The sequence below is a fragment of the Rissa tridactyla genome, chromosome Z (genome assembly GCF_028500815.1).
Source record: "Rissa tridactyla isolate bRisTri1 chromosome Z, bRisTri1.patW.cur.20221130, whole genome shotgun sequence".
NCBI classification, from domain to species: Eukaryota; Metazoa; Chordata; class Aves; order Charadriiformes; family Laridae; genus Rissa; species Rissa tridactyla.
Window position 1 is genome coordinate 51,152,812 of NC_071497.1, and position 24,613 is coordinate 51,177,424.

Consider the following 24,613-nt stretch of genomic DNA (forward strand, 5'->3'; position numbering starts at 1 on the left):
ATATGACCAAGCCAATGCCTAAAATTATTCTTGTAATTACCATGTTAATTTGCACATTCTTATTGTTATTGTTTGTAGTATAATAAAACTTAATGGCCCCAAGACAAACCAAAGTCTGATGCTAGCACTGCAGCTATGTATAGATAAATTTCAGTCTTGCACTGGTGCAGATCTCACGGCAGAAGCCATGGCTCATGTTAGTTATGGAAAATTTTAAGCTTTACTGTGCTTTGTACAACAGTAATAATGTTGTGCTGGGTCTGGTTGGGATGGAGTTAATTGTCTTCCAGAAGTTTCCTAAAGAAACAAAAGTATTGTGAAGATGTTGCACCTGTCTGTGGAAAATAAGATCTGAATTTCACAGAACTGAATGCTGAGTCTAAAGAAATTCTCTACTTTTATAGTAGCACAATTATTGCTGGCCTAAGTTTAGGGCAGATCCTAGTGCTTTAAAAGGTTGGGAAAGCATTACCACCCCCACATAGCTCATGATCAACAAGACAAAACAGAATGAATGCACAAAGTAAAACAAAGAGATGATGTCATGCATTGTTTCAGCAGATGAAACAAGCATTCAAGTTTCTTCAGTGAAAGTACAATTATTTGGTTCTTACTGCACCTCTAAAAACGACTTGCAGAATACTTTCAGAAACAATATGTAAACACCTCACAGCATGATTGCTGTATGTCAGAGAATAGAAAACCTCTTCTAAAGTAATGTATATATATATATAAATATAAAACTTAAGTTACCTCAACTAGTTCCTCCACTTGAACAAATACACCTTCTAGGCATAACTTTTTTTCAATCAGAAAAGGGACAAGAGTGTAGACAAGAAATAAAGACAAGACAGACCACTGCAATAGATTTGTCTGGCCAAGGGCTATAACATGTAGCATTCTGACCCATGGGAATGAGTCAGCCTCAGGAGGTTAACTTAATTCTTATGATCCCCAGAGATCACATGTGATTTCAGAGACTCCAGCAGATGCCCTGAAAGTAGCGGGTAAAGGTGTAGAGGAGATATAGACCAGTCTTATCTTCCTCCGCCAACTTCTGTATTCAGTACCGACCAACAATGCTATTGCCAAATATTAAAGTGGTAGTAACATTCTTTCACCAATGTCACACAGGTCACATTTATAATGTGGTGTGTTGGTTTTATTTACCTGTCTTCAGTCACAGTTTTGCTTTACTTCTAAAATTTGTGAATGTATATGTTCAAGCTACGTGGCTCAGCTCTTTATTTGCACATATTTAAAGGAATTAACATAGGCTTTTATTATCTTTTCCATTAAGAATAAAGTAAACAAGCTATAGAATGCATTAAAACCCAAGCAAAACCAAAAGATACACATTCAAGGGAATATCAGAGTGACAATATATCTAAAAGCTAGCAGAGCTGCAAATTTTCAAAGGCTAATTCAATAAAGAACTGAAAGGGAGAAATATATCCTTTAGTGGATAGGTAGGTATCAGATTGATAGATATATTTAAAATAAACAATCTTAGGTTGATTGTCACTGACAATAGTGCTCACAACTTCACAGAGATCAGTGGAAGATGAAAGCACACATTGCCTGGAAGAAATGCATCACCTGAAGGCTGGCAAGAATTCCATTTTACCTAAAGACTACAAAATTGCAGTAGGTACATACAAAATAATGTGATACTGCAGTCGTTTGTACAACCTGATTTTCCATATCCATTAACACATAACTAAGGATCTAACAGACAAGATCTGAAAAATTAATTGAAGTCATTTAAAATGTTACCGTCCTCTTCTACCCTTCTGGCAAAAGCTATCTCCAGTTTGCAGTCCAGCATCCTCGCCCAACCCTGCCTTCTTCATGGCTCTGAGCTACGGATGACAGGCTGTGAACTAGAAAAGGTGAATTCAGTAATATCCCAAACCTAACTATAGTAAGAACATCTGGAAAAGTGATGGCAGATTTGCACAGTATTGTTTTTCAACTACTAAAGCTAAATTCACTTTACTGATAAAGTCCTTGAGTCACACAGCGTAAAAGGGGCCTCAGGATTTCAGTATTTGAACATAAATCTCAGCTTCCTGGCATTCAGAACTGCAGACCCAAAAAACAGTTAAAATGCTATAAGAAAGAAGAATGTTGAGGTACAACGACAGAAATGAGAAACTGTGTGGCCTAAAATTTGGTAATCTGATGCCTATCACTGGTAAGATTTGAATTTGTACAACTATGCTGGCTTAAATTGCATTATTACTGCTTGCCATTAGGAGAACAGAGGGGAGAAAGTCTCACTTGGCTGGCAACTGTTTAAATGCTGTATTTGTCCACGTTTCTCAAAAATCCCTTTGCTACCAATGTCATCCCACATCCTCTACCAAAATAGTATTCCTTCTTGATTCAAAACTATTGAAAACAAATTATTTCTTTATAATAATTTATTTTCAAGGACAAAATTGAAAATGTTCTTACAACTGTGTTTTCTTAACCAGCTCCAGGTGCGGAAAACCATAGGGAAGAATAATAAAAATATTTCAACCTATATTTGACATTTATAAGAAAGGAAATTAAATACATTGTGCTATGTCCTAAAACATAGTTCAATTTATTTACAAATTAATAGAGAAGTGACTTAAGTGATGGACAGCTATTAATTTTAGATTGTTTTCAAAACAAACTATATTTAAACGAAGATGCAGCAATGGGTTTATTCTGGCCAATTACAATGTAGTTAATATTTCTGTAGAGAAGTACGCAATATATACTTAAGAGTATGCTTACTTGTTTTAAAATTCCCTTTGTGATTAAAAATTAGGGGGTTTTGTATTACTGGTCAGCTTTTTCTCTTTTTCTTTTCTAATCTAATTTTCTAATCTAATCCTCACTTGATAACTGTTTAGCTATCACACTTTCATTTATGCCTGAAATCTTGTCTTAAAAATCTGTTTCTTTTCATAGCATTCTTTGTTACATAACTTTAAGTAGAATGAAGCCCCTCTTATTGCATCAGCTGAGCACCTCATTTATAGAACACACAGCAGGTGTTTACTGATATGAGGGCCATTTGGTCATATATAATATTGCAGCTTCACAGTTATCTAATCTCTCCTGTACCTTAAGCTTTAAGACTGTCAAAAGCGGTAGATCCAAATGTTTTCAGACTTATACCTTCTTTTTAGGTATCAGCAAACACTCCATAGTTTTCATTGTACTGTTGCTAAATTTTCAACACAATTATGATGTTTTGTGACCTATAACAGGAAAAAAATAATAGTTTTCTTTATAGCAGAAAATTAGTTGAAATATGTATAATCAGAGTGGGATGACAGTCAGAATATTTCTGTCAAAATATATTGGTTTCTAAAATTATATTTATGTGAAATGGGCAATAACAATAATTTAAAGTCCTATTTACTTCAGCATTTAAGTCCTACCTCATTTACATTAATTTTTTCCCTGCTGTAAATTCTTTAGTTTCAACAGAATTACCTCTGATTTACACAGGTGCTAGCAAAAGCAGTATCATTCCTTTAAAACATCATATATTACAGTTACTTACACAGAGTAAAAAAAAAAGAAAAAAGGCACTGACAGAGCTTCACACACATGTAGTGAGAGATGCCTGGGATCTCGGAGAGTTTATTATCTGAACAGTTAGGGCAGACAAAGTCAGCACAGTTATACTGGACATGGCAAACAAAGAATATTCAGGGCAGACCAAGAAATTCTGAGGTGAAGCAACACTCCAAAGGTCACATAGCAGGTCAGCTACCACGATGTGAAGAGCACCAAGATTTCCTGATGCTCAGTTCACTGTCTGAGCTTATGCTATGTTTCTGCAGAAGCACATGCAGAGCATAAAAACTATAAACCAGATGCCCTGTGTAAGACCACTGCACTGCTCAAACAAACCGGTTTGAAACCTAATTTAAGAGGTCAGCTCTGGCATTCTTTATACTCTTAAAAAAGTGCCATAAATCTTATCAACTGTGACTTCTTAAAATACTGTCACTTGTTGTTTTCTTACAATTCCACCCTCCTAGGACTCTTCCCACCTCTCTGCAGCTTTTTCAGCATCTCTGTTGGGGGATCCCCTCAACTTCCTCCTTTCTAATTTACCATGGAGACTACACAAGGCTCTATATATGGGTGCTTTCCGTTCTCTCTGCTTGTGCTTGCTTTCTTAGTAATCTGATCAACATACATTGAACAATTATTTCTACACGAACTCTTAAAGAAATCATTACTGGAGACCATTCTCCTCCTTTCAAAGTTTTGCTACTTTTCCTGTCATTTTGCCAAAAAGTTTTGCAATGGCTTCAAGCCCAGAGCCTTTACTATATAATTTGTACTCATTAGGCAGGAAAGGAAGTTATTTGCAAGTTGGTGAAAATAGTTTCCTTTTCACCTCAAGTTAGTTGGATCTGTTCACACAGTATCTAAGTATTAGAGAGTCATGGTTTATGAGAATGGTTCCCAGGCACTGTAAGAAAAATGAAAGTAGTACTAACATCAACAAAATCACACATGCATCTGAACTTTGCATGAGACATACATGTGCAGCTACAGAAACCTGACATACCTTGCTATTTGATTACATAGGTTGAATCACTTAAACCAGTTCTTCTAAACTCTTAATACAGTTAATAAAAAAAATATCAACATAACTTAAGCTACATCTGTTATCATCTTTACCTATCATAGTAAAAAACAAAGTGAAGTGCTATCCTTCTAAGCCTAAAAAGCAAATAAAAAGAAGAGTAAGAAAAAGCTTTTCAAAATATTTCTATTTATTCTTCATTTTTAATAATCAAGATTTTATCCATTAAGACATCTACATTATATGCTGTTCCTGGCATACTGTATGCATCACTAACCACACGCCTTCTGTAAACTATAAGAGTTCACCCATTCACTTCATTCATTAAAATTCACAGGGCCTATTATTCTGTTTACAGCCTAATAGATATTCACTGTCACTATTCAGGCCTCTGATTCAATTTGCCTAAATCCCAGATGCAGAGTAATCCTGATGGAGATTAGCTTAATTTATCACCAATTTCTTCTAAGAACCAAGAAAGGTTGGTACTTCATAATAAAAGCTGTGCTTCTCCTTTTTTCCTAAAGCAGCAGGCATAGTGAAAAAGAAGCAATAAATGCCTGGGGTTTTTTAATGGTGATATTTTTTCAGTTACACAAATTTTGCTTTGCATATAGGACACCTTCTCTTAAAGATGTGTGCTCTGCAGATAAGACCACTGATTCTCATCAGACTGGAATGCATCCCTGTAACCAAATATTATGCTGATTCTGACTGAACACAGATTGGCAGACTCATCACCTACTTCATACAACACAAAATAATCACTCAGGGTATACTTTTCTAGGTAAAGTGTTGACAGTTTGGAATGTAATAAATGAAATATACTTATCTTTTGCCTTTTAAGTGTTCCCAGTGGGGAACATTTTCTAGCAACTTGAAGTCATATTAAAGGTGTCCACTTTCAAATCAAAACTGACAGTGCTGATTTATGTAAGTGATACTATCTGCTGTTGATTGTAAAATATCCCAGTGACCTACTGAAGAAACCTTTGTTTGTTCAAACAACACTTCCAAACTGGCACAGATTATATACAATTGTGTAAAATTTTTAAAATAAATCAGTTTTCATCTGCACAGCAAACTATAGTTCTGTTTCAATAATAAGTGAGTCCATTTTTGCCAATTATAAAATTTTACAATTATCTACTATGCTTAGCATTTTTTCATGAAGAAACAAATGATCATTCAAATGGTATCCCATACCTCATCTGGGTGCCCACATAAAAAGCATGTTCTGCACACCCTGGGCCTGGAAGAAGTTGGAGCAGTAGTACTTCCAACGAAACTGCATCCACAGGGTTTGAGAATACATTCACCAATGGAAACGTCCTGCGAAGACTATTTCTTACTGTCTCATCATAACTAGAAAATTCTGAGAGTCCTCTGCAAGGATTTACTTCTATCCAAAGAACTGACTGTGTAGCTGGAGGTACAGGCAGAAGCAGTGTACTTGTGTTGCTCTCTTGTTGGAAAGGAGCTGATAAAACCCAACAGAATCTTTCTCAAATATCTGAGCCTTCCAACCCAACTACTAATTATCTCTAATTCTTTTTTTAAAATATGTTATTATTATTTTTATTTTGAGATAAAGAGCAAATAGGATGTCATCTGCATATGGCCATTCTGAGAAGAACGTGTTTTCTGGCAATGGCCTACCTTCCCCAACGCAGAACATTTGAAGAGAAAAAACCAATGATGGTAAATAACAGGAATTTGCCAAATGACAAGATTTTTTAACATGAAAGTGGTGAGTCATTAGTTAGACTTTTTCTTTGTGAGAGGAAGAAGTTTCATGGGACATTCTCAATTATCTCTGCCACTAATGGGCAGTCCCAGCATCTCTAGCCTGCAACCACGTAAATCTGACCATGCTCTGACCCTCTGTGGTACACAAAAGCTGATGCTCTGGGTTTTCAAAAGGTTAAGTGGATTTTCATAAGCTAGCTTACAATTGACCCATATAATGTTCATGATGACATTTCATAAATGGAAGAGAGAGGAAGTTTCATAAGGGCAGGAATGAGCAGTGGGGGTCACTCAGAGGTGGGTCACTCAGAGGTGAAACTTTTTAACAGAACTGGTAACTTATCTTGAACTGCATATTAAACTACAGCGCAAAATAGCAGTGAGAAAATATGCCATGGCAAAATTGATGCAAGGATTCAAGGTAATCTGTAGAAAGGTAAGATGGTTATTGGGATATATATCTCTCTATATATATCTAGGGATATAAGGTAAGCTGACTGAATGGCAAATGACTGGCAGAACATCACCCGGACAAGCAGAGGTGGAATAAGGCCTCTGACATGTGTGGCTGCATGTAGCTGTATGTCAAACATCAGAGCAAGGGGGAAATGCACTTAGCTTAAGCCCTGCTCTGAGTAGCAGAAATGAGGGCAGATGTCTTACGAGAGTTGACTGTTAGATCCCCAAGTAGATCCACTAAGCTTGCCAAGTAAACTGCGATGGGTCTTGATTTTGGCAGTCAATTCTATCAGATGGTTATACTGGGGACCTATCAAGAACAGTGCCAGAACAGACCAGATGTGAACTGTGCTTCAGTGGGTATCCTCTGTGGAGGGTACACAACTCCCAAATCACAGAGGAATGATGGAAGTGAGAAATGCACTCAGCTGACTTTGAAGCATTCAGTCACCATCACCTATTTATTACAGCCACAGTTGTGCCTTATGAAAACTTCAAAACATCTTTCTCAAGGTCAAAAAAGCTCTGATATTTTCATGACCAGGGGGATGCCATCACTGCAGATTAACTTATAAAAATGAGTCTTGCTGATGTACAAGTTGAACGGGACAGACAACACTACCGAGTCTTGAGCTTACAAGGGTCCGTAACAGCAATATACGGTCAAAGTCTAGGTGAGCTAAAAAAAAAAATAAATACAGTAATGCAGGAAAACAGAATTCCTGTAGAATTAGACAAGATTTTGGACAGTTTCATAGCAAACTAGTATGCTGTACCTTATTTTCGATATATATCCAGTCAGGTAGTCTAATAGCAGTTTTTTAACTTGATCTAGTGGCCTTTTTCTGCATGTGTTATCACAGGTACTGCAAACACAAGAAAGAACATTTTGCTCTGGTTGCTGTGCTGCACGTGACTGCCAAGATTCATCTGAGGATCCGATAGTGCAATATATGTTATAGAAAATATTGAACAATGGTACATGATAGAAACTGGATGCACTGTTCAAAGAGAATTTATGGTGCTGATGGAAGCTGGATGGGCTGAAAACCTGTAACTTTATAAAAGCCATCTAAAATACTCTCAAAGCCACATTGTCTCTCTTACAGATAGTCTGTGTTCTTCTGTAATAAAAATGTTTTATTGGGCCTAGCTTACATTATACTTATGGCCTTACTTTCATCATTATTTATCAGTCTTCATAAATGCCATTGACAAATTTTATCAGGATTTGATATCTAATTCTGTGAAAATGTTTAATAATCTAGTTTAGCTCTGATCTTTACAGAACTCTAGAAACACCTAAATTTCATTAATTACTTCTCAGATCAACCACACAGGCCATTTTTAATCCATTTAACATATTATTGATATTGCACAGCCTACATTTTTTATCTGAACATCTCAGTGTTAGGTCAGACATCTTAAAAAACAGTATATTAAAATTAATAGCAACCTTTATCAACTGACTTGTACTGTCTTCAGAAAAGAAATCATATTTATTCAATGCAACTTATTTTTATAAAGCCATTCTAGGAAGTATAACTATACTTATGCTTTAATACTTAAAGAATTGAATTTCATATCAGATTTTATTTTAGCTAGAAATGAGGTCAGACTAACTGACCTAAAAATACCTAATTGCCTTTTGTGATATTATCATTCTTTTAGACTCATGGCAGTGTTATAGTATACTTACACTTACTTTGAATACTTACTGGAAATAAGGGTCAGCAAGAGAAAAATTCCCTAACCCTAAACCCTATAAAGTTGTAAGCTACAAAAGTTCTCAATTTAAATATACTACTTTCTAGAAATTGTTTAAAATCTTCCATTGGCTACTAATGGACTGGGGATGTTTCATCATCTTCATATAACATCAGCCTACTTCCTTACAGATACAAACCAGAAATGTTCATATAAGACTTCTATCTTTACACAGTTACAGAGTTGTTTTATCTAATAATGGGTTGTATCTGCCCTGTAATAGCTATCTCAATACTAGTACATTTTAAATCATTCCCCTTTACTATTGTTCTTGGCCTTGCTACTCACAGATTTCATCTTGATATCTTTAGCCTCTTCTACATCCTTTATACTCTATTGCTGCTCATATTTTCCAGTTATTATCAATAATCTGTTTTCCATGTCTTTTATATTGCCTTTTTGTTTCTACATATTGTATTCTCTTTCCCATCAAATTGAAACAGATATTTACAAGGACTTACCCTCTAATTATGCAACTGTGGTTTTTTTGGTTACTTAAACTGTTACAGCGCACAATTTCTATTTGTATTTTCTACCAGCCTGTATCTTCCTCATAACAGCTTTGGAGAAATGAGCTGCTCTGAATCAACCTATTTTAGGTTCCCTATTGGTTCCTACTGAATGTAATTTAGGACTAGCATCTGATCCTTATATCACAATCCAACAAATATAAGTCCGGTAACGAACTACAACATATTGGATACTGCAACTTTTGTTTGTAATTATTTCTTCCACAATTTTTAGAAACTATTACTAGATTTTACAATCTAGCAATTTTAGTTAGTTCCATAAGTGTCCCAAACTGGGCCCCGCATAGCAATGCGGAGCATTACAAATATGTGCTTAATCAGTGACTCATCATATCCTCTAATTTGACCCAGTGGTGTATATCAGGATTCTACCAGAAACCTCTCACCCACATTTTGTAACTTAGTATATTGATCCAAATGGATACAAGATCCTGTGGTTCTGAGTTATCAATAACACTAAGGGTGAGTAACAGTGTCTGCTATAAACAGAAAGAGTGATACTCTCTTCTCTGGAGTTCCTCTGTTGTCCTATTAATAGCTATAGCTATTAATTAGCAACGCTGAAATTCTATAATTGTTGTATGTTAAAAAAAGACCTATATAATGTCATGAGAGACATGGAAGGGCTAGAAAAAGTAACTGCATTCAATTGATTAATGAGGAGCAGATTACTCAGAAGAACAAGTAAGGCTTGTGAGGTGATCAGAATAGCAGTCAAAGATAACAGGTTACATTATACAAATACGTTAAACAGGTTAAGCAAGAGAGTTTGAACTTGATTAAGCTTGATCTCTATACAGAAAAACTTATCTGAGTTACTGGAACTTGAGGAAGAACCCAGGTCAGGGGAAAACTGACAGCTACCTGGAAGGAAAGAGTAGAAATGAGACAGACCAGACTTCAAAGAAGAGCTGGTGCAGGAAGGAGTACTGCTACTTCTTATTGTGCCACCTCGATCTTCCTATGCAGGTCATAGTATCAGATACATAAGAGGTATTTGAACAGGATTTACTTGATATACTACAAAATTCCACTGAAACGCCAACAATTTTCAACTATATTTTTTATAGTGGTATACTGTGAATAAAATCTGATTTCAGAGAACTTTTTCCCCTAAATATTTAGTACCTAACTAAACAAAGCAGTCTACTGAGGAACTCCCTGTTCATCAATATTTGACTTACAGACAGCATCCTTATTTTCAAAAAATCCTTCTGCAGAGTAACAGTAGTCAGCAAAAATGTGACTTGAAATATGCACACATATTCTTTTATCCAGGGGAGAAACTACGTATTTAACTTTATTAGCTAAATATTATTATTATTATTTCTAGAGAAACTACATATTAACATTCTTTTCACATGCAGTACAACCATGAATATTCATGGTAACTAACAGAGAAGCAGTCATCTTAGTCAACAACAAAGGAAGTATCACAATAGTTGCTAATAGGTGATTTTCCTCATTACAACTACTTTTGAAAACAGAAGACCTTTTACTTTCTTATTTTCTAATTTTTGACAAACTTGTCATTATGGAAGCACGCAAAGTATTGATAGTATGAACACCTGTTTATCTCGTTTGTCTATAATTGCTACTTCAGTTTATTCAATGAAGACATTCCAAAATTTATAGCAGCCTGAAAGGAGACTGAATTGCATCTCTCTGTCATCAATGACATAGGAGTATTTCATTAAAAAAATGGATAATACATTACATTAATTCTGACTTTCCCATACTTAGCCAAAAAGAAGAAAGCAGCTGTAGACCGAACACTCATTTCTTCCTCTTAGTGGAAGCATTGTGTATTAGAAGAAAGCACATTTTCCCCCATGAAAAATAACAGTTTGTTCAAGAATAGGCAAGATACTTCTGAATCACAGGACCACAGTGACCAGTTTTATTCCACTTCCACAAGGGTTATGAAACAAGGCAAATAAAAGATAGCTTTTATTTTAATCATAAACTTAAAAAATAAAATAACTAATTTTTTAAATATTAGGCACTTTTTTTAAATGGAATTCAATCCTCATTCATTTTCATCTTAGATATTTTAGCTTACAAATTCTTTGAATTTAGGATTTTAAAGTGCATTCAACATTGTTCAGACTTTTTTCATAATGAAGTTGATGTGAATTTTGCAGCTGAATTGAACATGGGATGGTTTCAGGCCAATGCCAGAGGTCTGAAAACTGACATGTAGAGTGACGTGTTACCTGTTGATGACAGAAAGAAGGTAAACTGCACAACTATTTAAGTTACTAAATTTCAATCCACGGTGGAACGTTATTAATGAAGAGATAACTATATATGTCGTCTTTTTACAGTGCATCAAAATACCACTGCTCTTTACTTCGGATGGTACCAGACTTGCTCAAATATATCTGAAAGCAGCTCACCTCAACAGGAATTCAAGAACAGTAGAGAAGTGGATCTGTTCCATGCGTTAGTAAGATATAACACTATCTGAAAGTAGGTATATAGTAGATAGCTAAATTCAAGACAGATATATACTGAATAGGCATCATAATTCTTAGGGACATAGTGGATATTTCAGAAAAATATATAATATGTGTATTTCAAATATTAAGTTACAAAACACAGATTAGTCCATTCAGTAGAACACGCTGAAGCAGTGTGATGAAGCGATCTGTATAACACCACACAGTATTATTGCATGATGCGCTGTAGCAGACTGTTAAGTTTTAACCAAAATAAGAAAAGAATATGCTACATACTGCTTTTGAAACTGCTTTCAACTTTGCAATAGAGGGGCTTCCTTATTTAACATTTCTGCAATAAAAAAGCACGTGCATGTGGAAAATAACATCATTCACACTAATCAACAGATATGAATTATTTTCTTAAATGTGTTGGGAAATTGTTTCCTGCAGAGTAATTTGCTATACAACTAAGCACTTTTTCTTGGGAACAAGTACACTGGCAGCATATACAAAAAGATGACTAATAAAAATTACGGAATTCTACAGAAGTCCAGAAGAGAGACCTAGAGACATTTATTCTTTCTCCCTGTTTAGACCAGTTCAGAACTGACACCAGGCCAGAGCAGGAACTGGAAACATTTTTTTTTCCACTCAAGAATACCTTTATTTAGGTGAACACTCAAAATAAAATCAAAACTCAAACCTTCACAAATGTCATGAACTCTTCTACTTTGTCATTGGTGAGCAGCAGCTTCTTCTGCACAGTTTCCAAAGCCTGTTCAGTCTGTTTAGCCAAGCCCTGTAGCTGTTGAGATGCAGTAGCCTCAAGTTCAGTCATGGCATATTCAGTCTCAATCATTTTGCTCTCTAGATTGTTAAGCTTGAGTTCCTGAAATATATCCGCAGACAAACAGCAGTGATATGGTACAAGCTGATAGGCAGGTATGGTAGACCACTAATGAATGAACAAACCAACTTCCCACACAATAGTTAACACCACACAACATTCAACTTGCAATATATAAAATGTAATTTCATGGGAAAAAGTAATTTCATTTTCAGTCATTAGGTCTGCATCTAAATTCCAGATTCAAGTAAATCAGCAAAAGACATTACTATTATTCTGTTCTTTTTCCCCCTTCTATATTTAGGAAGTCTAAGATGATGACCTTGCAACTTTTCATTTGAAAGTGAGGTATGAAAAAGTTCCAGGGCGGAGCCACCACATCTCTAATGTACCTTTTTCTCCAACTCATCTTTAGCCTTGTGATACATCTGCTCATAGTGAGACTTCTCCTTTGTAGCTACATTCAGTCTTTGTTTCAGTGAGTCAATGCAAGTTTTTTTGTTCGAACAGTCTTCAGCCAGTGCCTTAACCTGAAATAATGGAAGGTCAAAAGCCATTGACTATTAAGATATAAAACTTAAAAATGAAAATAAAATCAAAACTAAGCTTACCTATATTGCATAAACATATCTGTATTATTTAAATAATTTTATTAGAATACCTTTTTCTGAAATTACAGTCTTTAATAAAACTCTGCTGCCAATCCAGTAGAGATTGTTTTGCATACAATCTTGTTACATAAAGTCATGAATTCTATTAAGTGTAAAGAAAAGCTCTTCATTTGCAGAGCTGTTTGTTTGTATGTATTTTTTACTCTTATGGTGTGTGCAAAAGGGAGTAAACCACAACTTCCACTCATTTCTTCTATCAATCAGAGCTAAAACCATTAATTAAAACTCATCTAAGAAAATGATAAATGTCTACAAGTTAATAGTCTATAAAGCCTCTCAGATAATTATTATCATTTTACCATACAATGCAAACACTGATTTTGGGTAAAATGAAATAGACCAATGCTCCTAGAAAATCATTCAGCTCTCCTGACAGTATTAATCACAAAGTTTTCCTGACAGTATTAAGTAACAGGGAATTTCTTTGATCATCTGCTGAAGATACTGTAAAATTTATCAAGTTGATTTTCCACATGGAATAATCAAATTAATGTATGGAATTCGATTCTCTGGAATCTAAGAAATGCAGCACTTAAAATACTCCAAGAACAGCATTGAAGTACATACTTCCATTCTAAATCTTCCATCTTAAAACCAAAACCAGGCTTTTATCTCGTTTCATACTTTAGCTCCCTTGCTTTCTTATGCTATCACTCTCTGTCTGCGGATTTCTTAATAATACCTTATCTTTGGCACGGAGGGTAAGACAGTAGCTCTCTCTAGAGCTGGAAGTGCTATATAACTGCAAGCAGAGATAGTATTTGTGCTATCCAGTAAGAACCTGCATTCTAGGAAAACCAAAGCAAATTGGTAAATGGTTTATTTCTATTTTGGAGTCATACGCTGCCTAACCTCGCAGACAACCAAGTGCCATAATCTTTTTCTGGTATTAAAGGCTGAAGTGCAATACATTGGTTGGATAATACAGAAAGATGCCAAAACATAGATAAGTTCTCCTAGCTTCAGTGAAATCATCCTAGAATTTTTCAGGAGAAAATAATTTGCTATAGAAATCAAGCTCTACTTAGACAGAATTACATTAAGCTAAGAACTGTGAATCATTTATAACATTGCAAAAGAAAATAGAGTAACATATTAAAGCATTTAACTGCTATAGCCAGGAGAGGTGCAGGGACTTCATCAGCATACGTCATGTAAAATGACACTTGTTTCAGGTCTACTATATTTTATGAACTTACAGTACATAAAACTAAATCTCACTACTTAGACTATATCCTTGCAACTCAGAGTTCTGAATACTTTAATATTTAATTACACCTCTTATGAACGTACATTAAATTATGCTGAATCCATCCAAGCTATCACCATATACTGACTTCATACAAATTATAGTGGAGGGAATTACACCCTTAGATTAACTGTATGTTGTTTGCTTAAAGCAATATATTGATTTAGTATGTATAGCGTGTTGAAATAACTTCAGTAAATCCACCAGCTTTTGCTTTTCCTAAAACTATCAATAGCAAGAAAGAAGCACCTTTCTCTCAAGACTTTCCAATGTTTCATTAGAGGTTTTCTCATTTTCTTGATTTGCTTTTAGACGAGACCGTAAGTCTTCTATCAGATGTCTTTTCATACTAAGGTCCCTCTCCAATCGAGAAATCCTAGAAGGAAAGAAGTCACGCTGCATGTCACTGTTAGAAAATATTGTTAATATGCAACTATTTTAAACAACTAAAAAGTATAAATGCAGTAGACAAACTATCATTCCTGAAGCTTTAGAATATTTTTTAAAATAAAAGCTGATGCAATTCTTGCAATTTACCCTATCCTCAATCATTAAAATCAGTTTCAAGTGTCTTATTAAACATACTTATCTCTAAATATTCTATTTAGTTGTGATTTGCTTTTTGCTGTGGTTTATGCTCTAACTTGTTTGATCTGAAACCATAATAATTCTTCTTAAGCTATTTTCAAAAAAAAGGAAAAAAAAACTGTTCAACACACAAAATATAATTAATTAAATTTCTTTGGTGTCTGAAGCAGACACCAAACACTATTTTGCACAAAATTATTTTTAAAAGAAAGTGAAAGTGGGAAGTCTCCTTTCATCCAAATGATTAATACACAGAAATACATGAAAAATCTCTGTCTCTATAATATGTCCGATAAAATAATAATTCTTAAAAACCGCAAAACCTAGAAATAATATCAGCATTTTTCAGAAAATTCTCAAAAAAAGAAATTTGTGTTCTACAATGTAATCTCCATTCAATAAGAAAATTGTGCTTTATAAAATGCCTACACCATTATGATAAAAATAAGTATTTTAAATATAAGCATAACCAAAACCTGAATATGTGCAGACTTCTAGATTTTTTTTAAATGAAAGCAAAATGAATGATGGTAATATGTTCAGGAATAAAACATTGTTTATATCATCTATTAAAAAAAATCAGGAAAACAGTGCATCTTAACATTTCTTCTATCTCTTTCACATTTATACTGTTAGTTTTATTTTGGTGATTATATTTTACAGTTTATGACAAAAGAGTATCTATTTTATAAAGGAAGCATGATAAGCAATAACTATTTTAAATTTAATTCTTAAGGTGGAAAAATTCAGGTTTATTTTGAAACAGAAAATACACAATGTACAAAATTTAACAATTTTAAGAGTTCTTTATTTTTGAAATTAACTAATTTCAGATACATAAACTGTACTGTATCTACAAATAAAAAAAATTAGACTTGCTAGAGGAGTTAAACTCTGGGACCAGCAAAAAACTCACAGATATACTAACAGGTTATGTTTATATAGTAATATAATTGAAGAACAGTATTATATCAGTTAAAGTAGGTAGAACAAAAATCTCAGTTGCATACTTCACAACAATACATGTGAATTTCAAAACGAGTAGTAAACCTTAATCAATTCAGATAGAAACAAATACAACTGTCCTTTTGAACTTTTTATGAATATAAGACTGAATATTTAATCTTGTTTAAGCATCTGAACCTTGACATGTCTCTTAGCCCCTAGGCAAAGAATTATTGTATTTGAAAGGCTGTGTTTAACAGTGCTGAGGAATTCATTTAGACTTACATCAAGGATAAAATAGTCTACTCTATAGTCTGAGTTTTGATTTAAGGTATTCTTAGTGCAATACAGGTACTGTAGCTAGCTAATCACTCATCAGTTTAAACAAAATGCAATTTTAGCATGTATTCCTCTAGTTTCTAAAAAAAGCCCTGTAACAGTCTGCAAGACTGCAATAAAAAGAAGAATAAAGCATTCTCTTAAAAATCTATTTAAGAACAGTTAATGTTGTAACAATTATAGAGCAGCCACTGGGTGGCACCAAACACAATGGATAGAAGTGTGCACGTACTTGGCTTGTAGTTCCCGAACCCGTTCTTCTTTTTCCTGGACTTCATTTTTTAGTGACTTAATGGTGGTCGACTGCTTACTGATTTCATTATTCGAATTCTATATTGAAAAATATTAGAATATAAATAAAGCAAACTGAATATTATTGCAGTCAACAGCAAATTTTTTGGAACAACGGGCTGTGTAAACTTCCACATTTTATGAACGTTCTTAGAAATTAATTGGTATAAAAGGAGTATTCTTACTTTCGAGCAACACTTAAGCAGAAGTACATTCCTTGGAAAATATGATAAAAATCAGTACTTTTCCATTGCTCTAATAACGTATGATTAATAGATGTTCCCCAGGACACCTGTAAGCCCAGTGCACCTATCAGGACCACATTTTCTCTTGCATATCATGGTCAGCTGAAAAGGCAACAGAAAAGAAGAGAAATAAAGTTGGATCTTTATTTGAACTACATCCTTGAATGATATAGTTCTACAGCACAAGGGGCCTACATCTATGAAGCAACAATTTCCAATAATGCCGTTCATCTTGTGCATTTAGAAATACAAGACAATGTACAGCAGCAGTTGGTTTTGTGTCCCTTGAAACTCAAAGCACAAGACAAAGACATTTCCATTTGGCCACACTAACACAAATGCTACACTTCAGTAACAAAAAGGTATGATCCTTTCAGGAATGTGTAATTCCAGCAAGGAGAATTATATAGTTGTTGGCCTTTCCTTATTGTATATAGTAGGAAGTAAAAAAAAAGCCTCAGTTGCTCCATGCAAACTCACAGATAACCTACCCAAGACTTTTATATATATATATTTATATAATATAGAACAACTGAATCACTCTAGAGAAATAAAAATACGAAATTTAACTAAGTAGCCATCTTAGCAATCTGAGCATATGCATTGAATGCCGTTGCTGAAAATGGCAGCCCAAACATAGTGCACTTAGAGATTTCAGAACTCCAAAAGGTGTTGCCAAAAGATACATATGTGTTAAGTGTATGCACAACACACATGTGTGCCTAAATGCATGCAGGTTCATTCACTGTACTAGAGCTTTTTACTTATTATGTGTAAAGAATAAGTGAACAGATCAGACATGCTGTAAACAAAGATACTTCAGGAGAATTTCTCTGCTCAGTGCAGACTTGTAACGCCTATTAACATTAATGGGAGTATTGTACATAACTCTGTGCACCTCAAGGGGAGTATATATTCTTGTGTGCATAGTTAGATGTAAAATATTGTTCTTAATAACTTGTCTAGTCTATTTACTATTATTATAATGTGAGGTATAACCAGAAAATTGTTAAAATGATGTATGCTAGCAGAATATTCCTGAGTTTCCTGAGACCTGTTTCTTGAGCTTGAGCTTCATTAGCGTGAAGCACAGCACCCAGTTACATGGTTTACACACCAGACACAAACTTGGAACACTTAGGTGGGCCTCTACACATGCTCAGAGGCAAAGATATATGCTTATGGTATTTTGCTTCCAAACTCAGCACCCACACTTAACACATTTCTTCCTATTGGCAAAGATACAAGGAATCATTACATACAACACAAACAAACACTGCAAAGATAGCTCTGAGGAAAAAAAAAAATTAACCAACAAAACCAGGTACTATTTTTGAGCTATAAGGAAAGCTTTTGCTGCTTCCGCATTCAGACATTTAGGAGACTTTTTTGTAACTTTTTAAGCATGCTAGATAGCCTGGAACAACAGTCAAGAACTTTTGCCAATTTCTTCTGCTAAAAATTACTTGCAGGACTTAAATTTTTGAAAAATATTAGGTCAAAATAGGGCTAAGAATTTCAGCAACTTGATTTAAGTAGCTTCTGAGGCCCTTACAGTCCAAACTCTCACACAATTCAGCAACCAGTAGCTTTACTCTACTAATCTGGATATGGGGTCACAGACTATGTTTACTCTAAATGTAGTTTTGGATACATGGTTTATTTTTTACATTAAAGATGTAATACATCTTTAAGGAGCAATTAAAAGTCACATTAGTCTTTTTGACACCAGATTTATATATGCTTGCTAAATGTTTCTTCTGCTGCAGAAACAAAAAAAACCTTTGATTTTTCAGCAATGTATTTTGCAGTTCACAAGTAGCAGACAAATAAAGTAGGCTTCTAGCATGAGTCTTACTCCTAGAGTATTTTACCAAAAAAAAAAAAAATTCCTCATTTTTTATATTTCTTACTTCAATAGAGCAATTGACTACTAGGTTTCTGGATAATGAGGACACTCATCTAAAAAGGAACAACCCTAATTAACAGAAATTACCACTCACTAGCAACAGAAACAGATTAGTCAAACACAAATCTAAAATCAACACTCAAGAAGTCAGCGTGTATGGTTTCAAGATCTCTTTCTCATAATTAAAGTAGATCAAATTATGTGCCTTTTCATGGCTACTCCCTGCTGCCCTCATCTCTTTATCAATGTGACCTACCTTTACTAATCCCTGAATTTAGATGTTGCGCATCCAGTGTGCTATAGGCAAGATCTGTAATACCATGATTACCACCAACAGCTAAGAGGTCTGAGCACTACCCACACCTCATGCGCTAGCACAGCTAATCCAGCTCTCAGAGACAGAGCCGGCTATATCACTCATGTAATATGGCCTTTTCTTCCAGTTGATCCTTCAGCAGCCAGCTTGCTAGTGTGCCACTTCTTCTAGCAGCAAGACGGTGCACCATTTTGACCTTTTTCCTCGACTATTAAACACAAAATTATGGAAAAGAACAACTTTAAGACATGCTGTTGCACATATATTTCCTCCAGTGAGAAGAGAGGAAGAATTAATATGTTTGAGGCAGGCCACCTGCTGAGAAAGCTCTCAGATTAACACAGTACAGCACCTACATCATCCACATTATAACAGAATCACTGGAGACTAAAAAATGAAATTATCAACAAGTTAGCATTTTCCTACCAGCTAATCTATGAAAATACAAACACAAAAAGAATGATGTCTCTGTGAAGACAGGAATAGCAGTGACATACAGGTAACATAACACTATTACATTACATAAGCCACCCCATCAGCTCAAATTCTTTGCTCCCCTTTCATAGATAGCTATTGCTTACCTCCTCCTTAAAGGAAGCAAGGAATCAACACAATTCTCATTGAAGTAATTCCACAGCACTTCCCAACAAGATGCATTTAATCATTGTGTGAAAACACAGCAAGCCTTCCTGTCTGGCCTATTTGATCTGCAAAAATTGTTTTAATTGTAACTTCTAATTCTCCTGCTTATGACTACATTTCTGCTTAACATCAAAGGTTATCTAAGATCGAAGTTGCTAATCATTGGCTAAGATATATATAAATGATATGCATATGTGAGTATACGTGTATCTACTTGACCCAGTTATGAAATGCTGTTCATATGAATTATCCTCAGCACTAGATAATCTGTTCTGTCACCTTTAGTTTGCACTGCAGCTGTTTCATCTCTAAATCTCTGTTCTTTGAAAGAGCTGGTGTGGCTTCACTCTTGCCAGCAGTTTGAGACAGATGTTCTCTCAACTTCAGTTTTCCTTGTAAGTCTTCCTTCTCCTGTTGCCACTTGGCCAGGTTGGAGGTTAACAACTGTTTTACAAACCAAAGAAACAATCACAATTGCATCCCAGAAGTATTTCTGCTTGATCATATAAGATGCTTCTCTAGGTCAGAATTCAAGAGGAATGAAACGGTATATATAATATCTGTAATTATATTGCATAGCTGTTACGTGAATTCTCTAGTTCACGCAAAGATCAAATCTGTCAGGAAAGAGAAGACAACCAGCATTAAAAAAAAGTAATTTTTTTAAAAGGCAAGCTAATTAAAAAAAATTACCATACAAAACTGTAACAGTAGTTAGTTACTGTTGAAATCTGTTTACCTACAGCCTCTCTGGGATTCAGCAATTATTTCTACCCCTAGCATGAAGTAATACCAAGGTGTCTCAGGCACCAATGTGTATTAAAGGTGGTTAAATGTCAAATCTGTTTTAATGGTGACCACAGTAAGCTCACTTGAATTGCTGTGTTGACAACTGCTATAAAACATACACCCTTCTCTTGGCTTTTGTTTTGATATTTGTAGGGCTTGTAGAGGTTAAAGCAAAGTGGACCAGCTGCACTAAATATCTTCTGGTTGGCTGGTCTTTACTCATGTTGTGTTATTTCTTCCCTTTCACATATATGCACCATAGCCAGAGAACCACATATTCCATAACCTTGACTCTAGGGCTGAGGTACTTAAGTGGTAAAAGCCAAGCTGGAGCAGGACAGGATAACAGATGTTAGTTGTTTATTCCACTGGGTAGGTCTTACCACCCTATACTGCAGCCAAAACGCTTCTCATTTAGCAACATAAATGCTAAGTCCAATTAGCAGACGAGGCTTGTTAGGGATTTAGTTCAAATAAATAACACGCAAACAAACTCTCAGTCTTGTTGCACTTGATTGACAACTGACAAGACTTAGTCAATCTTTGTAACTATATTTCGCAGTTCTCCTTATAGAGGTAATCTTTTAAATAAAATATTTGTTTTAATTTAAATAATACTGAATGTTTTTCTGTGAAAAGCAGAACTGAAATAATCTTCATGCTTGTGGTTAACTTTCACAATTCTGTAGTCAGCTGAAAGCCACCAATGGCCTAACAACTCCCTGCTCCTTAAGAGGGTAACTATAGTACTACCTTATTATCCCAAAGAAGAATGTAATATGGTAGTTTAACATAAGGAACAATTACACAAAATGGTATTGAAATCTCACAAAGGGCAAAAAAACCTTCCTTTGTGAAGAATCCTGCTAAGAAACTGCAAAGATACTATAGGTTGAAATGACTAAATGTGTACCAGATTATATGCTGGTACACAAAAAAACATGGGTGAGAGAAAGTTAAGAGATAGTGATCTACTTCCAACCATTTCATTATTTAACTCAAAAATAGATTTTATACTGGTTGATGTTACTAGAAAAACCTTTTTATATGCATGTGTTTATATACACATGCACTTCCATATCGATCTCCTGAAGATCACATACATATCCAAATAAAAGAAAAACCTACTTATGGTCATGTTTATTCCCATTAAGAATGACATGAGAACACTTGTAGATTTTGCATTACTTAAAAAAAAAAAACATGGATACATGAAAATGCACCCTGTATTTAAAGTTAAAACTCTAACAGATTTCACACTTAAGTGCATTAATTAAAGCCAATGGGCAGTTTACATATGTATCTGAGATAAGTGCTGTTCTTAGTAAAGGGGTTAATTTTTCCATTCTCTTCTGCATCTGCTGTCATTATTGAACAAGAGATAAATAGTGTTAATGTATTTTCTAATTGGCTATTCCTTAATCTGATATATTATCCTCACAATTAATACAGTCTGAGTAAGACAAAATGAAGGCTACTTTAATAAGCAAGACCAGTAGCAGTACAGAAAGATAGAAGGATTAGGTTAATTTGTCCAGTATAGCCAGTATTTCTACATGCAGAATTTCATGATTCAGTGTCTCTATAATAAATTATTCATAAAAAGAAAAGCAAAAAAAAAAAAAAAAAATCATGGCTAGATCAATATCTCTGATTAAAACTAGAAATGCCCCCAAATCTGCCCAAGATAACTCATGACTCTCTGAAGTTTCTTAGGCTATTGATGCTGCCAAAATGTATCTGGTCTAAAATGCCATGATTGCAGTGGCCACATCCCCCCAAATGATAGCAAATATATTGAAAAAGAAAAGGCTTTCATGGGACAGGTGCCAAAGAGGACAGTGCTACAGAGGCTGTAGAATTTACTTAAGTGAGGAGGTAGAAAAAAATTACTGAAATACGAATGCACATAAATTCAGAAACAGCATCAGAACTATAGGGGTGAAGTGAAAGTAGTGTATGATGGACAAGACAAACACCCCTCAACTTGCAAAAGCAGAAGAAGATAGACACACAACTGCAATCGCAGATATCAAGAAGGCTGTCTCTTAACAGCTCTGGAGACAATGTAAATGGTGTTACAGAGTTGATAATTCTATTGCATTATTCTTCTATTTGCAATATATTAAAAGAGTATGTGAAAATTCTATATAAATTTATGTAGAATGTGAAAAACAGCCTCCCCCCCATGCCCCCCGCCCCTTCCCCAGCAAGATATTTATATCTAAAAGATATTCCTCGCACTTACTTACTTAAGAAGCAAGTTCATTACTCTGCTGTCCCTCACCACTCACTAAGTTTTAGGTGAGGTCTTTTGTTCTTTTGTGTTTTTTAGACACAGGCGGTTTTTTGTGTGTGTGCTACCATGCACGCAAATCCTGAGTGACCGAGTAAAAAGGATTTACTCCAGGGGAAGAGGTCACCAGGATGAAAGGTAGAATCTTAAATACCAGCTAGACCAGATGTTGGTAAAGGCAGGCTACCGCTGTTCCTCCACAATGTAGCGGCCTTTGTCTGCTGCACCTCCTCCAGCGTGTTTTGGCTTAACAGATGTTTATAGATTCAATATTTTAACATCCATCTATCTTAATCTCCTTGCTCCTGGTATACTCATGACACTCTGTTCTGCTGTACACAAAGGGATAAGTGATGAAATCTAAGTTTCTATGTAGTCAATGTAAAACTTCCAGTGACTCACCAAGGCTTTTTACCATAAGCCCTCTGCTCAGAAAGACAGCTATGTGGAAGGCCCCATGGATTAATGTAGGAAGCTCCTGGAATGGCCTATTGCTCCTTGGCATCACAACAACACTGTGAGGAGCTTCTAGCTCAGTTTACAGCAGAGTTGCCCTCCTACTGCAGCTGGCATGTACAAAAATGACATTTCTGTTGGTGGTGGCTGATATTGCACAGCCACTGCTGTATGCGATCCCATACATTTATATTTGCAGAATTTATTATGTAGAATGTATTTCTTGGCAAAATTATAAAATAGGATGCAAATCAGGTATTCTTGAAACACTTTTTAAGCAATGACATAACCTTATTTTACTAATTATTTTGTAATCCAATATAAATATCCTCAGATGTTTAAAAATCATATTTCCATATTTCCTATGAAGCTTCCCATCCTAAAATCCTGGCATAAGAAAACATTACAACGTGCATAGACATGTCTGTAAGAAACCTGAGGTCAACGTATTCCTTTTTTTTTTCTCTAAGAAACCTTGCTATAGTAGGTAATAAAATACATTTGCTATATGCATAGCTCCTCTACCAAGTTCTATTTTAAAATCTAACACTGCTCAGCTGAAGGTTTTAGATAGAATGCTATTTTCTCACAGCTTTAGCTTGATCATGAAAAATATACAACATAAGCAGTACTTGTGGCACTCATAAACTATGAAAAAACTTTTCAAAACATATTTGCAGGCACAGAGTTAAGTATTTATGATTTTACACACTCTATCAAATGTTATTAAAACATAATGATAAGCCTATTTACAACATCCAAGGCAAAATTTACTGAGTCAATCCCACTAATTTTGTCCCTGTTTTGTTCTCTTGAATCAAAACCTATCTCTGCCTGACGGGTCACAGGAAAAAAAAGCTAAAATTAATAAAGACAGTATGTAGCTATCTGAAAATATGAAAAGATATATACCAGACTAAAAAGCTAACTGTGCTGCATACTTAATGTGATCATATAGAGAAAAGGCAAATAACTCCAAATCCTCAGTGAAAGTTTTTTTTCATGCAAGTGCTGTAAGTGTTTGATTACTTAGTATTCCAGACTTGAAGACAAAATATAAAACAGAAGTCTTTGGTGACTTAATATCCTATCCCTAAATTGAAACAAGGACACCAAAAGCAAGAAGTAGTTCTGAAATGTAAAAATTGTCATTTATTCTTCTGAAAATTTATTAAAGTCTACTGTGTCACTAAGTTACAATTTTTTTTCAGCCAAATGCAGTTTTCACCAGATGACTGTTTCACAAAATGTCAAGTAAATGAAGGTAATATAGAGGACTTTTTGCCAGTGCTTTAGCTAGTTGTTAGACTTCAGTAGCCTTTAGAGACCATTAAGTACCCTTTGGCTAATTGGCCAATGGTAGATTAATCCTCTTTTTATTCTAGCAGCACTATTTTAACACCCTTTGCACTCTGTCAGTGTAGTATCTGAATGACAAAATAATATTGTGCATGAATAATAAGCAGAAAAGTTAAATTAACATTTCATGTTTC

At 34.8% G+C, this 24,613-nt stretch overlaps 1 protein-coding gene across 7 annotated transcripts in view; it reads right to left on the reverse strand.

The window, feature by feature from the left end:
• Positions 1 to 24,613, reverse strand: part of CNTLN (centlein) — a 195,718-nt gene that overhangs the window by 14,549 nt on the left and 156,556 nt on the right. For 3 of the 7 annotated variants that reach the window (XM_054186070.1, XM_054186071.1, XM_054186075.1), the window contains 5 exons: positions 19,859 to 20,023; positions 16,409 to 16,506; positions 14,554 to 14,680; positions 12,777 to 12,914; positions 12,241 to 12,426 (listed from right to left, as the gene is read on the reverse strand). In XM_054186070.1, the coding sequence (XP_054042045.1) occupies positions 12,241 to 12,426; positions 12,777 to 12,914; positions 14,554 to 14,680; positions 16,409 to 16,506; positions 19,859 to 20,023 (714 nt within the window). Of the gene's footprint in view, positions 1 to 7,572; positions 9,958 to 10,952; positions 11,744 to 11,831; positions 11,887 to 12,240; positions 12,427 to 12,776; positions 12,915 to 14,553; positions 14,681 to 16,408; positions 16,507 to 19,858; positions 20,024 to 24,613 lie in introns of those variants that run through there. The other 4 variants (XM_054186074.1, XR_008463858.1, XM_054186073.1 and 1 more) reach the window with 4 other exon arrangements.